The 14,963-nt window shown below is 36.3% G+C and overlaps 1 protein-coding gene across 1 annotated transcript in view; it reads left to right on the top strand.

The window, feature by feature from the left end:
* The first annotated feature begins 1,326 nt into the window (after positions 1-1,326).
* The window catches only part of LOC129251226 (uncharacterized), a 32,845-nt gene continuing 19,208 nt past the window's right edge, over positions 1,327-14,963 (top strand). The window contains exon 1 of the mRNA XM_054890580.1: positions 1,327-1,512. Coding sequence (XP_054746555.1) covers positions 1,327-1,512 — 186 coding nt within the window. The remainder of the gene's footprint in view (positions 1,513-14,963) is intronic.

Below are 14,963 nucleotides of genomic sequence, written 5' to 3'. Positions count from 1 at the left end.
AAAAACATTTCATAGCAATGGACAAAAATTGATGAATTTTTTCAGAAATATTAGTTGATTAGATTCTGTAAATGGAAAAATGTTTGAATAATTTTTACTTGGCTCTGATCCATTGAGCCATGCATGACATTTTTATTTAAATCGATAGTACAGTCCATTTAATTTAATGTTTGAAGATTATTTCATGCAAATGTTGACCGCGACTGCGCTTCAAATGGTCCATCCGCTTAGTCCACATATAAAGGCTTTAATGTTGTCTTCCAATGCGTTAATTGAAGCAGGCTTGTCTGAATAGATGTGAGCTTTAACAGAGCCCCACAAAAAATAATCTAAAGGCAGTATATCGCACGATCTGGGTGGCCAATTGACAGATCCCGATCGTGAAATAAAATGTTCACCGAACTCGCCGCTCAACAAGTCCATTGTTACACGTGCTGTGTGGCATGTGGCATCGTCTTGCTGAAACCACATGTCATGCAAGTCAAGCTCTTTCATTTTGGGCAAAAAAAAGTTGGATATCATTTCACGGTAGCGCTCACCATTCACAGTTACGTTACGATTCGCAGAATCTTTGAAGAAGTACGATCCAATGATACCTCTAGCCCATAAACCTCACCAAACTGTGACCTTTTCTTAATACATTGGTAGCTCTTGCAATTCTTCTGGCTGATCTTCACTCCAAAATCGCTAATTCTGCTTATTTACGTATCCATTGATCCAAAAATGAGCGTCGTCGCTGAACACAATTTTTCGATAAAAAAGTGGATCTTCGGCCAACTTTCCAAGAGCCCATTCACCAAAAATTCTGCGTTGCGGTAGGTTGTTCGGCTTCAATTCTTGTACCAGCTGTATTTTGAAAGACTTCACACCTAAATCCTTTCGGAGAATTTTCCACGTTGTTGAGTAACAGAGGCCCAATTGCTGCGAACGGCAGCGAATCGATAATTGATGGTCATCATTAACAGTGGCCGATACAGCTGCGATATTTTCTTCAGTTCGCACTCTACGTAAGCGTGTTGGTGGTTTGATGTCGAATAATGTAAATTTGGTTCTAAATTTAGTCACAATAGCTCGAATTTGATTTAATGATACTGTCGTTTCGGTTGAACAGACGTGCTTTTATTAGCTCTTGCTTTGTGAAAGTTTTGTAGTGAATCTACCAGTCGTACAATATTTAAAAACATACAGCGATATAGACGCTTTAATACTGCAACACAGTACATCTTGTGCTATCTTAGTCCAACCTTTGTTTTGCAAATATAAATACAAACAAAATAAAAACATAAAAATAATAAAAACAACTAGTGAAAAAATTTAGCATTTAAAATGCCTGTGGGGCGCTCTCTTCCCAAAGAGCGGCTCCGCTCACCAGCGCAAGAGCAACTAACAAGTGCCAAGTTCAGCTACAATGTTCCGTTCTCGGCAAGTGAAATAAAGAGTAAGTCACCAGCTGTACAACCTCACCTGGCAACCGCCGTTAACTCTATACCAGTGCTGTCCAAAATGAAAAATGTGAGTGTATAAGTGAGAACGAGAGAATGGGAGCAGCCCAGTGGGAAATTTAAACCAAAATAAATAAATATTGGATTGGATTTTGTGGAAGGAATCGAAATGCCTTTTGATATTACACCTATAGCTTTCTTTGAACGACTTGTAACATAAAAGGCATTGCAAGTCGCCAAAGGCATTTTCTAGCATAAAAAAGTTCTCACAGGGCATTGTATTGCATACACTAAGCGTCGCGGACAAACTCGGTGTTTATTCGTTGCTGGTTTGCTAACGACTGAACGATGGAGAGTAAGAATACGTGTGATCAATTGATGTATGGGATGGACAGCACTGCTCTATACCCACAACTCCTCACTCATGGCATGAGCAATGCCAAACTCCAATCCAACTAACCAGCATTTCTCATCCCACCACTTGTCTGGTAGCCCTCACAAGCGCAACAACAATCACAACAGTTACAACATCAGCATCAACAAGCAGAACCGCTACTACAAACTCTTCAATTTTCTCATACTCGCCAATCATGTCTACATGCCCAAACATAGTTATGCAGGCAAAAGCAGGTGAGAACAACAAAGAGCTTTCTCTTCCAAAGAGAACACGTAATTCTCCAGATAAGAATACAGAAACAACAAAAACCACCAAAAAACATAAAGCATTAGCAAACCAAAAAACAATTACAACCTACTGGTTAAGCAAACCAACCAATAACAAATCAATCCCGCATACTCTGACATCAAACAGATTTGATATACTCTCTCTTGATGATGAAAAAGAAAAAGTAACGCAAAACAGTGGGACAAACAACACTAATGAGCAGCAAAAATCTAAAACTCCAAAACCACCACCTATATTTGTACAGAACGTTGAATACATCAAATATTTAACCGACGCGCTAAACAAACTTCCGAATTGCGTTTTTGAAATGAAAGTCCTGCAAAACAATGAAGTAAAAATTCAACCCAAAGAGTCACACCACTATACACAAATCTCTAAATTATTAAAAGAAAAAAATACTCAGTATTATACATATAAGCCCAAAGAGCAAAGGGGACTTAAAGTGATACTGAGGAACTTGCACAACTCCACAGATAAAGGAAAAATTGTAAACGAATTAGGTGAACTTGGGCATGAGGTTACAAATATTCATAACATCTTACACGCTACTACCAAATCACCTTTGCCACTGTTTATACTAGAATTAAAAACCAAGCCCAACAACAAAGATATATACACTATTACACATCTACTACATTGCAAAATTAAATTTGAGCCTCCACACCAAAAACGCACTTTGCCTCAATGCACAAACTGCCAAAAATACGGTCATACAAAAAATTTTTGTTTTAAAACACCTGTGTGTGTCAAATGTGCTGGAAGTCATAAAGCCACAGAATGTCCAGTCAAGGACATTAACGAAATAAAATGTGCACTCTGTGGTAAAAACCACACAGCTAATTACAAGGGATGCATGATTTATAAATCATTAAAAATACAGCAATTTCCAAGTCTCAGACACAAAAATCCCACCACAATTACAAAAACACAAGAAAAAGTTGCATCACAAACTACACTAGACAATGTGACAACCCAACACAGTACTACAACATCAAATTTATCTTACGCTCAAGTAACAGCCATAAACACTAAAAATGATGCTCAATCTATTGCAGCAACTATAACGGAAAACAAAGAAATTTCAGAATTGAAAGATATGATGAAACAATTAATCTCACAAATGTCTGCAATGATAAACATGATCACGTTACTTTGCGCTAAATTTAATGAACGAACAAAATAAATTAAGAATTGTCCTTTGGAACGCTAACGGTCTAAGCCAACATGCACTGGAACTAAAAACATTCCTAAAAAACAATAACATAGACGCAGCTCTAATATCTGAAACACATTTCACAGATAGAAATTATTTAAACATTCCTAACTATACTATTTATCACACCAATCACCCTGATGACAAGGCACATGGTGGAACGGCAGTAATTATAAACAAAGACATTAAATGCATTGATGTGAACCACTATAGACAAGACTACTTGCAAGCGACATCTATACAAATTGAGGACTTTAGTGGTCATTTAACCCTTTCTGCCATATACTGCCCCCCTAAACATAAAAATTCTAAGACACTATACTTTGACTTTCTTAAAACTCTTGAAGGCCGTTTTATTGCAGGCGGAGATTTGAACGCGAAGAATACCTTATGGGGATCCAGAATAACAAACACGAAAGGAAAAAATCTTTACGATGCAATAATAGAAAATAAAAGTGACTTCTTAAGCTCTGGAGAACCAACTTACTGGCCAACTGATATGCGGAAGCGACCTGATTTAATTGACTTTTATATTACGAAAGATATTAAAAGTGAGCAACTGGAAATAAATCCAAGCTTTGACCTCTCATCTGACCATTCTCCAATATTCTTAAGCTATGAAACCAGTCCTATCCTAAACTACAAGACACATAAATTTTACAATAATTATACGAACTGGAACTATTTTCGTGAAATTATGGAGCAAAGCCTTAACATAAAAGTCCCCCTAAAGAGCGAAAAAGAAATAGACTCCGCAATCGCATACTTCAATGACAGTATAGTGTATGCAACAACAACTTCCACACCTATAATCAAAATGAGTAACAACAAACACAAATTACCCCATAAAATCTTGGAAAAAATCAGAGAAAAACGAAAACTAAGGCAACAATGGCAATCTACACGCTCACCAGATATCAAAAAAGGCTGAATATAGCAGCAAAAGAAATTAAAGATATATTAAAAGTGGACAAGGACGAAAAATTTGAAAAATATATCGCATCACTGGGAGCTACTAGAGCTACAAACTATACACTATGGAAGGCCTGCAAAAAAATCGAAAACGCGGTTATGCACCAACCCCCTCTAAGGACAAGTACAAATTCTTGGGCGAAAACACCAAAAGAAAAAGCAAAAATACTCGCTGATCATTTAAAAAAAACATTTACAAATCAACATAACAACCAAGACATTGACAATTCTGAATTTCATGCCCACCTCACAAATAACATAAATATACCAATCAAGATGAGAAACTTCAAAACTTCAAAAGAAATTCGTATAGCAATTGAGACAAAAATTGACGTAAATAAATCCCCAGGATATGACGGAATCACAGGAAGGATTCTAAAGGAGTTACCTGACAAAGCAACTCTGTACTTAAGAAATGTATTTAACTCAGCATTACGAATGAAGTATTTTCCACTGCCTTGGAAGGTTGCTGAAATCATCGCAATACTCAAACCTAATAAAGATGCCTCTGAAGCTTCTTCATACAGACCAATTAGTTTATTACCATCATTATCTAAACTTTTTGAGAAGCTTATACTTGACCGCCTTGACCCCATACTACAGGCGCGAAACTTATTTCCCTCACACCAATTTGGATTTCGTAGAAAACACTCAACAATAGAACAGGTACATAGAGTAACAAATAAAATATTATCAGAAATTGACAAAAGAAATACATGTGTTGCTGTGTATCTTGATGTAGCGAAAGCTTTCGACAGCGTGTGGCACAAGGGTTTAATATTTAAACTTAAACAGTATCTTCCACTCGACTACTATTTGTTAATGAAAAGCTATTTAGCAAACAGATTCTTTTATGTGAAATATAGAGACAAATACTCTAATATTCAACTCATGGAAGCCGGTGTACCTCAGGGCAGTGTACTAGGGCCTGTACTATATGTGCTGTACACAGCTGATATTCCCCTGCCTGCAAGTATCGACATGATAGCAACTTTTGCAGATGACACTGTCCTATTGGCAACTCATAAAACCTTAGAAGCAGCAACAAACAAGTTACAACAAATTTTGAACAAAACACTAACATGGTTTAATGCTTGGGGTATACAAATCAATAGTGGCAAAACAATTCATGTAGTTTATTCCAACAAGAAAGTAAGACACAAGAATCTGACAATAAACCACTCACAAATCCCAATAGACACGAAAGCAAGATACCTTGGAATGACTATTGACTCCAAACTTCTCTGGAAAGAACATATTACGATGAAAAGAAATGAGGTAAAAAACAGATTCCGACAACTATATTGGCTACTTGGCAGGCGCTCGAAACTGTCATTGCTGAATAAAATACTTATATACAAAACTGTGATTGTGCCAATCTGGGCATACGGCATAGAAATCTGGGGTACTGCAAGCAAAAGCAACATTAACATTATTCAACGACTACAATCAAAAATACTCAGAACTATAACCAATGCACCTTGGTACATCCCAAACGAAGACATTCATCGCGATCTCAACATCGAAACAGTAGCAGAAATCATCCGCAAACGCAGCATAAATCATATTGTCCGTTTAATGAACCATTCCAATAATGACATGCGACAACTCCCAACAGCAGAAAGGGCAAACTCTAGGCGGCTCAAACGACCAACCCCAACTCAGCTGATAACTAGAATAATTTAAAGCTATGCACATACCTACACTTGTAAACTCACACAAAAACTTAACCCAAATGTCATATTGATAATGATTAATGTTATAAAATCCAAGCTGCAGAAAGAATTACTTAGTGTCATACGACAGGTGTAATTAATAAAGGAGGCAAAAAAAAAAAAAAAAAGCTCGAATAGCCGCTTCAGTGGGTCGATTAAACTGACCATGAAATGGAACAGAACACGCATTTTTGTAATAAAATTCAATGATTTGCAAGCGTTGTTCGTTTGTAAGACGATTCATGGTTGAACTATAGCTGTTTAAATCAACTTTTTAAAAAGGTAATAGCTAAAAAATCACCCGTTAGTTATATATATACACTGAAGAGCAAAACTGTAACAAAATGTAATACTTTCTATTTTAACATTTTTTTTGGCATGTTTTAACAAACCAAATATTTGTTTTTGCATAACTTTATTGGAATGTATATTAGGGTGACCGTTATTTACCATTTTGATTATATTTCTTGCGACGCCCCCTATACTTTTAGTTTTCCGTCTAAGCAAAATTATCAGATCAAAATCAGCTCTTAATATTCAGAATAAACCTTGCCCCAAACACGATCGTCATCGCTCAATTTTAATGCTTCTACCATTTTTTGCTTTAAACTATAAGATAAACTTTTATCGAAAAATGCTAGAACCCCTGTTTCAGGACTTAAGTACCATAGATGATTCCGAAATTTTCTGAAAACTGCATCGGACAGATTTCTATCGATCGTTCTATATTGGTAAACAGAATTGATGAATTCAAGCTCTTGATTCGGTGCAGCTGCGGTTTATAAAATTTGATTTCTTTGACATTGATTGTGCCTAAAAATATTTTACTTAGCTCTAATAATTCTCGATAATCATCACGAGGTAGCGTAGTATTCAAGTATTCATCAATTTTCGAATTTATTTCTGGTATTTTTTTCTTTTAAGACTTTTTTCAATTTATTTTTTTGTATAGATTTATAGTTCTTTTTATCAATAGAAGGCCACTGGACAAAAATTGATGAATTTTTTCAGAAATATTAGTTGATTAGATTCTGTAAATGGAAAAATGTTTGAATAATTTTTACTTGGCTCTGATCCATTGAGCCATGCATGACATTTTTATTTAAATCGATAGTACAGTCCATTTAATTTAATGTTTGAAGATTATTTCATGCAAATGTTGACCGCGACTGCGCTTCAAATGGTCCATCCGCTTAGTCCACATATAAAGGCTTTAATGTTGTCTGAATAGATGTGAGCTTTAACAGAGCCCCACAAAAAATAATCTAAAGGCGGTATATCGCACGATCTGGGTGGCCAATTGACAGATCCCGATCGTGAAATAAAATGTTCACCGAACTCGCCGCTCAACAAGTCCATTGTTACGCGTGCTGTGTGGCATGTGGCATCGTCTTGCTGAAACCACATGTCATGCAAGTCAAGCTCTTTCATTTTGGGCAAAAAAAAGTTGGATATCATTTCACGGTAGCGCTCACCATTCACAGTTACGTTACGATTCGCAGAATCTTTGAAGAAGTACGATCCAATGATACCTCTAGCCCATAAACCTCACCAAACTGTGACCTTTTCCTAATACATTGGTAGCTCTTGCAATTCTTCTGGCTGATCTTCACTCCAAAATCGCTAATTCTGCTTATTTACGTATCCATTGATCCAAAAATGAGCTTCGTCGCTGAACACAATTTTTCGATAAAAAAGTGGATCTTCGGCCAACTTTCCAAGAGCCCATTCACCAAAAATTCTGCGTTGCGGTAGGTTGTTCGGCTTCAATTCTTGTACCAGCTGTATTTTGAAAGGCTTCACACCTAAACCCTTTCGGAGAATTTTGTTGTTGAGTAACAGAGGCCCAATTGCTGCGAACGGCGGCGAATCGATAATTGATGGTCATCATTAACAGTGGCCGATACAGCTGCGATATTTTCTTCAGTTCGCACTCTACGTAAGCGTGTTGGTGGTTTGATGTCGAATAATGTAAATTTGGTTCTAAATTTAGTCACAATAGCTCGAATAGCCGCTTCAGTGGGTCGATTAAACTGACCATGAAATGGAAGAAGCGCGCGATAAACTTTCTTAACAGAACACGCATTTTTGTAATAAAATTCAATGATTTGCAAGCGTTGTTCGTTTGTAAGACGATTCATGGTTGAACTATAGCTGTTTAAATCAACTTTTTAAAAAGGTAATAGCTAAAAAATCACCCGTTAGTTATATATATACACTGAAGAGCAAAACTGTAACAAAATGTAATACTTTCTATTTTAACATTTTTTTGGCATGTTTTAACAAACCAAATATTTTTTTTTGCATAACTTTATTGGAATGTATATTAGGGTGACCGTTATTTACCATTTTGATTATTTTTCTTGCGACGCCCCCTATACTTTTAGTTTTCCGTCTAAGCAAAATTATCAGATCAAAATCAGCTCTTAATATTCAGAATAAACCTTGCCCCAAACACGATCGTCATCGCTCAATTTTAATGCTTCTACCATTTTTTGCTTTAAACTATAAGATAAACTTTTATCGAAAAATGCTAGAACCCCTGTTTCAGGACTTAAGTACCATAGATGATTCCGAAATTTTCTGAAAACTGCATCGGACAGATTTCTATCGATCGTTCTATATTGGTAAACAGAATTGATGAATTCAAGGTCTTGATTCGGTGCAGCTGCAGCTAGCGGTGCAGAGTACCAAAATGGAACATACACAAACGCGACGAACAATGCTATGTCCTGAAAACTTTGTTCATATGCTGTGCTTAACTTGAAACTGTCTCGAAAAATATACATTTTTAAGCAATAAAGTGCTTTGGACATCCATCGAGCGTGATGGAATGCCCCCGGTTTATAAAATTTGATTTCTTTGACATTCATTGTGCCTAAAAATATTTTACTTAGCTCTAATAATTCTCGATAATCATCACGAGGTAGCGTAGTATTCAAGTATTCATCAATTTTCGAATTTATTTCTGGTATTTTTTTCTTTTAAGACTTTTTTCAATTTATTTTTTTGTATAGATTTATAGTTCTTTTTATCAATAGAAGGCCACTGACTTTGGGAGCGTCGCAAAAAAAGTAATCAAATTGGTAAATGACGGACACCTTAATGTGAAAGAAAAAATCAAACCATATGTTGGCAGAAAAGCTTGTAAAAATAATTGAAAAAAAAAAAAACATTTCATAGCAATGGACAAAAATTTATGAATTTTTTCAGAAATATTAGTTGATTAGATTCTGTAAATGGAAAAATGTTTGAATAATTTTTACTTGGCTCTGATCCATTGAGCCATGCATGACATTTTTATTTAAATCGATAGTACAGTCCATTTAATTTAATGTTTGAAGATCATTTCATGCAAATGTTGACCGCGACTGCGCTTCAAATGGTCCATCCGCTTAGTCCACATATAAAGGCTTTAATGTTGTCTTCCAATGCGTTAATTGAAGCAGGCTTGTCTGAATAGACATGAGCTTTAACAGAGCCCCACAAAAAATAATCTAAAGGCGGTATATCGCACGATCTGGGTGGCCAATTGACAGATCCCGATCGTGAAATAAAATGTTCACCGAACTCGCCGCTCAACAAGTCCATTGTTACGCGTGCTGAGTGGCCTGTGGCATCGTCTTGCTGAAACCACATGTCATGCAAGTCATGCTCTTTCATTTTGGGCAAAAAAAAGTTGGATATCATTTCACGGTAGCACTCACCATTCACAGTTACGTTACGATTCGCAGAATCTTTGAAGAAGTACGATCCAATGAGACCTCTAGCCCATAAACCTCACCAAACTGTGACCTTTTCTTAATACATTGGTAGCTCTTGCAATTCTTCTGGCTGATCTTCACTCCAAAATCGCTAATTCTGCTTATTTACGTATCCATTGATCCAAAAATGAGCGTCGTCGCTGAACACAATTTTTCGATAAAAAAGTGGATCTTCGGCCAACTTTCCAAGAGCCCATTCACCAAAAATTCTGCGTTGCGGTAGGTTGTTCGGCTTCAATTCTTGTACCAGCTGTATTTTGAAAGGCTTCACACCTAAATCCTTTCGGAGAATTTTCCACGTTGTTGAGTAACAGAGGCCCAATTGCTGCGAACGGCAGCGAATCGATAATTGATGGTCATCATTAACAGTGGCCGATACAGCTGCGATATTTTCTTCAGTTCGCACTCTACGTAAGCGTGTTGGTGGTTTGATGTCGAATAATGTAAATTTGGTTCACAATAGCTCGAATTTGATTTAATGATACTGTCGTTTCGGTTGAACAGACGTGCTTTTATTAGCTCTTGCTTTGTGAAAGTTTTGTAGTGAATCTACCAGTCGTACAATATTTAAAAACATACAGCGATATAGACGCTTTAATACTGCAACACAGTACATCTTGTGCTATCTTAGTCCAACCTTTGTTTTGCAAATATAAATACAAACAAAATAAAAACATAAAAATAATAAAAACAACTAGTGAAAAAATTTAGCATTTAAAATGCCTGTGAGGCGCTCTCCTCCCAAAGAGAGGCTCCGCTCACCAGCGCAAGAGCAACTAACAAGTGCCAAGTTCAGCTACAATGTTCCGTTCTCGGCAAGTGAAATAAAGAGTAAGTCACCAGCTGTACAACCTCACCTGGCAACCGCCGTTAACTCTATACCAGTGCTGTCCAAAATGAAAAATGTGAGTGTATAAGTGAGAACGAGAGAATGGGAGCAGCCCAGTGGGAAATTTAAACCAAAATAAATAAATATTGGATTGGATTTTGTGGAAGGAATCGAAATGCCTTTTGATATTACATCTATAGCTTTCTTTGAACGACTTGTAACATAAAAGGCATTGCAAGTCGCCAAAGGCATTTTCTAGCATAAAAAAGTTCTCACAGGGCATTGTATTGCATACACTAAGCGTCGCGGACAAACCGCTACTACAAACTCTTCAATTTTCTCATACTCGCCAATCATGTCTACATGCCCAAACATAGTTATGCAGGCAAAAGCAGGTGAGAACAACAAAGAGCTTTCTCTTCCAAAGAGAACACGTAATTCTCCAGATAAGAATACAGAAACAACAAAAACCACCAAAAAACATAAAGCATTAGCAAACCAAAAAACAATTACAACCTACTGGTTAAGCAAACCAACCAATAACAAATCAATCCCGCATACTCTGACATCAAACAGATTTGATATACTCTCTCTTGATGATGAAAAAGAAAAATTAACGCAAAACAGTGGGACAAACAACACTAATGAGCAGCAAAAATCTAAAACTCCAAAACCACCACCTATATTTGTACAGAACGTTGAATACATCAAATATTTAACCGACGCGCTAAACAAACTTCCGAATTGCGTTTTTGAAATGAAAGTCCTGCAAAACAATGAAGTAAAAATTCAACCCAAAGAGTCACACCACTATACACAAATCTCTAAATTATTAAAAGAAAAAAATACTCAGTATTATACATATAAGCCCAAAGAGCAAAGGGGACTTAAAGTGATACTGAGGAACTTGCACAACTCCACAGATAAAGGAAAAATTGTAAACGAATTAGGTGAACTTGGGCATGAGGTTACAAATATTCATAACATCTTACACGCTACTACCAAATCACCTTTGCCACTGTTTATACTAGAATTAAAAACCAAGCCCAACAACAAAGATATATACACTATTACACATCTACTACATTGCAAAATTAAATTTGAGCCTCCACACCAAAAAACGCACTTTGCCTCAATGCACAAACTGCCAAAAATACGGTCATACAAAAAATTTTTGTTTTAAAACACCTGTGTGTGTCAAATGTGCTGGAAGTCATAAAGCCACAGAATGTCCAGTCAAGGACATTAACGAAATAAAATGTGCACTCTGTGGTAAAAACCACACAGCTAATTACAAGGAATGCATGATTTATAAATCATTAAAAATACAGCAATTTCCAAGTCTCAGACACAAAAATCCCACCACAATTACAAAAACACAAGAAAAAGTTGCATCACAAACTACACTAGACAATGTGACAACCCAACACAGTACTACAACATCAAATTTATCTTACGCTCAAGTAACAGCCATAAACACTAAAAATGATGCTCAATCCATTGCAGCAACTATAACGGAAAACAAAGAAATTTCAGAATTGAAAGATATGATGAAACAATTAATCTCACAAATGTCTGCAATGATAAACATGATCACGTTACTTTGCGCTAAATTTAATGAACGAACAAAATAAATTAAGAATTGTCCTTTGGAACGCTAACGGTCTAAGCCAACATGCACTGGAACTAAAAACATTCCTAAAAAACAATAACATAGACGCAGCTCTAATATCTGAAACACATTTCACAGATAGAAATTATTTAAACATTCCTAACTATACTATTTATCACACCAATCACCCTGATGACAAGGCACATGGTGGAACGGCAGTAATTATAAACAAAGACATTAAATGCATTGATGTGAACCACTATAGACAAGACTACTTGCAAGCGACATCTATACAAATTGAGGACTTTAGTGGTCATTTAACCCTTTCTGCCATATACTGCCCCCCTAAACATAAAAATTCTAAGACACTATACTTTGACTTTCTTAAAACTCTTGAAGGCCGTTTTATTGCAGGCGGAGATTTGAACGCGAAGAATACCTTATGGGGATCCAGAATAACAAACACGAAAGGAAAAAATCTTTACGATGCAATAATAGAAAATAAAAGTGACTTCTTAAGCTCTGGAGAACCAACCTACTGGCCAACTGATATGCGGAAGCGACCTGATTTAATTGACTTTTATATTACGAAAGATATTAAAAGTGAGCAACTGGAAATAAATCCAAGCTTTGACCTCTCATCTGACCATTCTCCAATATTCTTAAGCTATGAAACCAGTCCTATCCTAAACTACAAGACACATAAATTTTACAATAATTATACGAACTGGAACTATTTTCGTGAAATTATGGAGCAAAGCCTTAACATAAAAGTCCCCCTAAAGAGCGAAAAAGAAATAGACTCCGCAATCGCATACTTCAATGACAGTATAGTGTATGCAACAACAACTTCCACACCTATAATCAAAATGAGTAACAACAAACACAAATTACCCCATAAAATCTTGGAAAAAATCAGAGAAAAACGAAAACTAAGGCAACAATGGCAATCTACACGCTCACCAGATATCAAAAAAAGGCTGAATATAGCAGCAAAAGAAATTAAAGATATATTAAAAGTGGACAAGGACGAAAAATTTGAAAAATATATCGCATCACTGGGAGCTACTAGAGCTACAAACTATACACTATGGAAGGCCTGCAAAAAAATCGAAAACGCGGTTATGCACCAACCCCCTCTAAGGACAAGTACAAATTCTTGGGCGAAAACACCAAAAGAAAAAGCAAAAATACTCGCTGATCATTTTAAAAAAACATTTACAAATCAACATAACAACCGAGACATTGACAATTCTGAATTCCATGCCCACCTCACAAATAACATAAATATACCAATCAAGAAAATAACTTCAAAAGAAATTCATATAGCAATTGAGACAAAAATTGACGTAAATAAATCCCCAGGATATGACGGAATCACAGGAAGGATTCTAAAGGAGTTACCTGACAAAGCAACTCTGTACTTAAGAAATGTATTTAACTCAGCATTACGAATGAAGTATTTTCCACTGCCTTGGAAGGTTGCTGAAATCATCGCAATACTCAAACCTAATAAAGATGCCTCTGAAGCTTCTTCATACAGACCAATTAGTTTATTACCATCATTATCTAAACTTTTTGAGAAGCTTATACTTGACCGCCTTGACCCCATACTACAGGCGCGAAACTTATTTCCCTCACACCAATTTGGATTTCGTAAAAAACACTCAACAATAGAACAGGTACATAGAGTAACAAATAAAATATTATCAGAAATTGACAAAAGAAATACATGTGTTGCTGTGTATCTTGATGTAGCGAAAGCTTTCGACAGCGTGTGGCACAAGGGTTTAATATTTAAACTTAAACAGTATCTTCCACTCGACTACTATTTGTTAATGAAAAGCTATTTAGCAAACAGATTCTTTTATGTGAAATATAGAGACAAATACTCTAATATTCAACTCATGGAAGCCGGTGTACCTCAGGGCAGTGTACTAGGGCCTGTACTATATGTGCTGTACACAGCTGATATTCCCCTGCCTGCAAGTATCGACATGATAGCAACTTTTGCAGATGACACTGTCCTATTGGCAACTCATAAAACCTTAGAAGCAGCAACAAACAAGTTACAACAAATTTTGAACAAAACACTAACATGGTTTAATGCTTGGGGTATACAAATCAATAGTGGCAAAACAATTCATGTAGTTTATTCCAACAAGAAAGTAAGACACAAGAATCTGACAATAAACCACTCACAAATCCCAATAGACACGAAAGCAAGATACCTTGGAATGACTATTGACTCCAAACTTCTCTGGAAAGAACATATTACGATGAAAAGAAATGAGGTAAAAAACAGATTCCGACAACTATATTGGCTACTTGGCAGGCGCTCGAAACTGTCATTGCTGAATAAAATACTTATATACAAAACTGTGATTGTGCCAATCTGGGCATACGGCATAGAAATCTGGGGTACTGCAAGCAAAAGCAACATTAACATTATTCAACGACTACAATCAAAAATACTCAGAACTATAACCAATGCACCTTGGTACATCCCAAGCGAAGACATTCATCGCGATCTCAACATCGAAACAGTAGCAGAAATCATCCGCAAACGCAGCATAAATCATATTGTCCGTTTAATGAACCATTCCAATAATGACATGCGACAACTCCCAACAGCAGAAAGGGCAAAGTCTAGGCGGCTCAAACGACCAACCCCAACTCAGCTGATAACTAGAATAATTTAAAGCTATGCACATACCTACACTTGTAAACT

This window comes from Anastrepha obliqua, unplaced genomic scaffold (assembly GCF_027943255.1).
Source record: "Anastrepha obliqua isolate idAnaObli1 unplaced genomic scaffold, idAnaObli1_1.0 ptg000009l, whole genome shotgun sequence".
Taxonomy (NCBI): Eukaryota; Metazoa; Arthropoda; class Insecta; order Diptera; family Tephritidae; genus Anastrepha; species Anastrepha obliqua.
The sequence above is the reverse complement of the archived record's forward strand: the minus strand, read 5'-3'. Positions and strand labels throughout refer to the sequence as shown.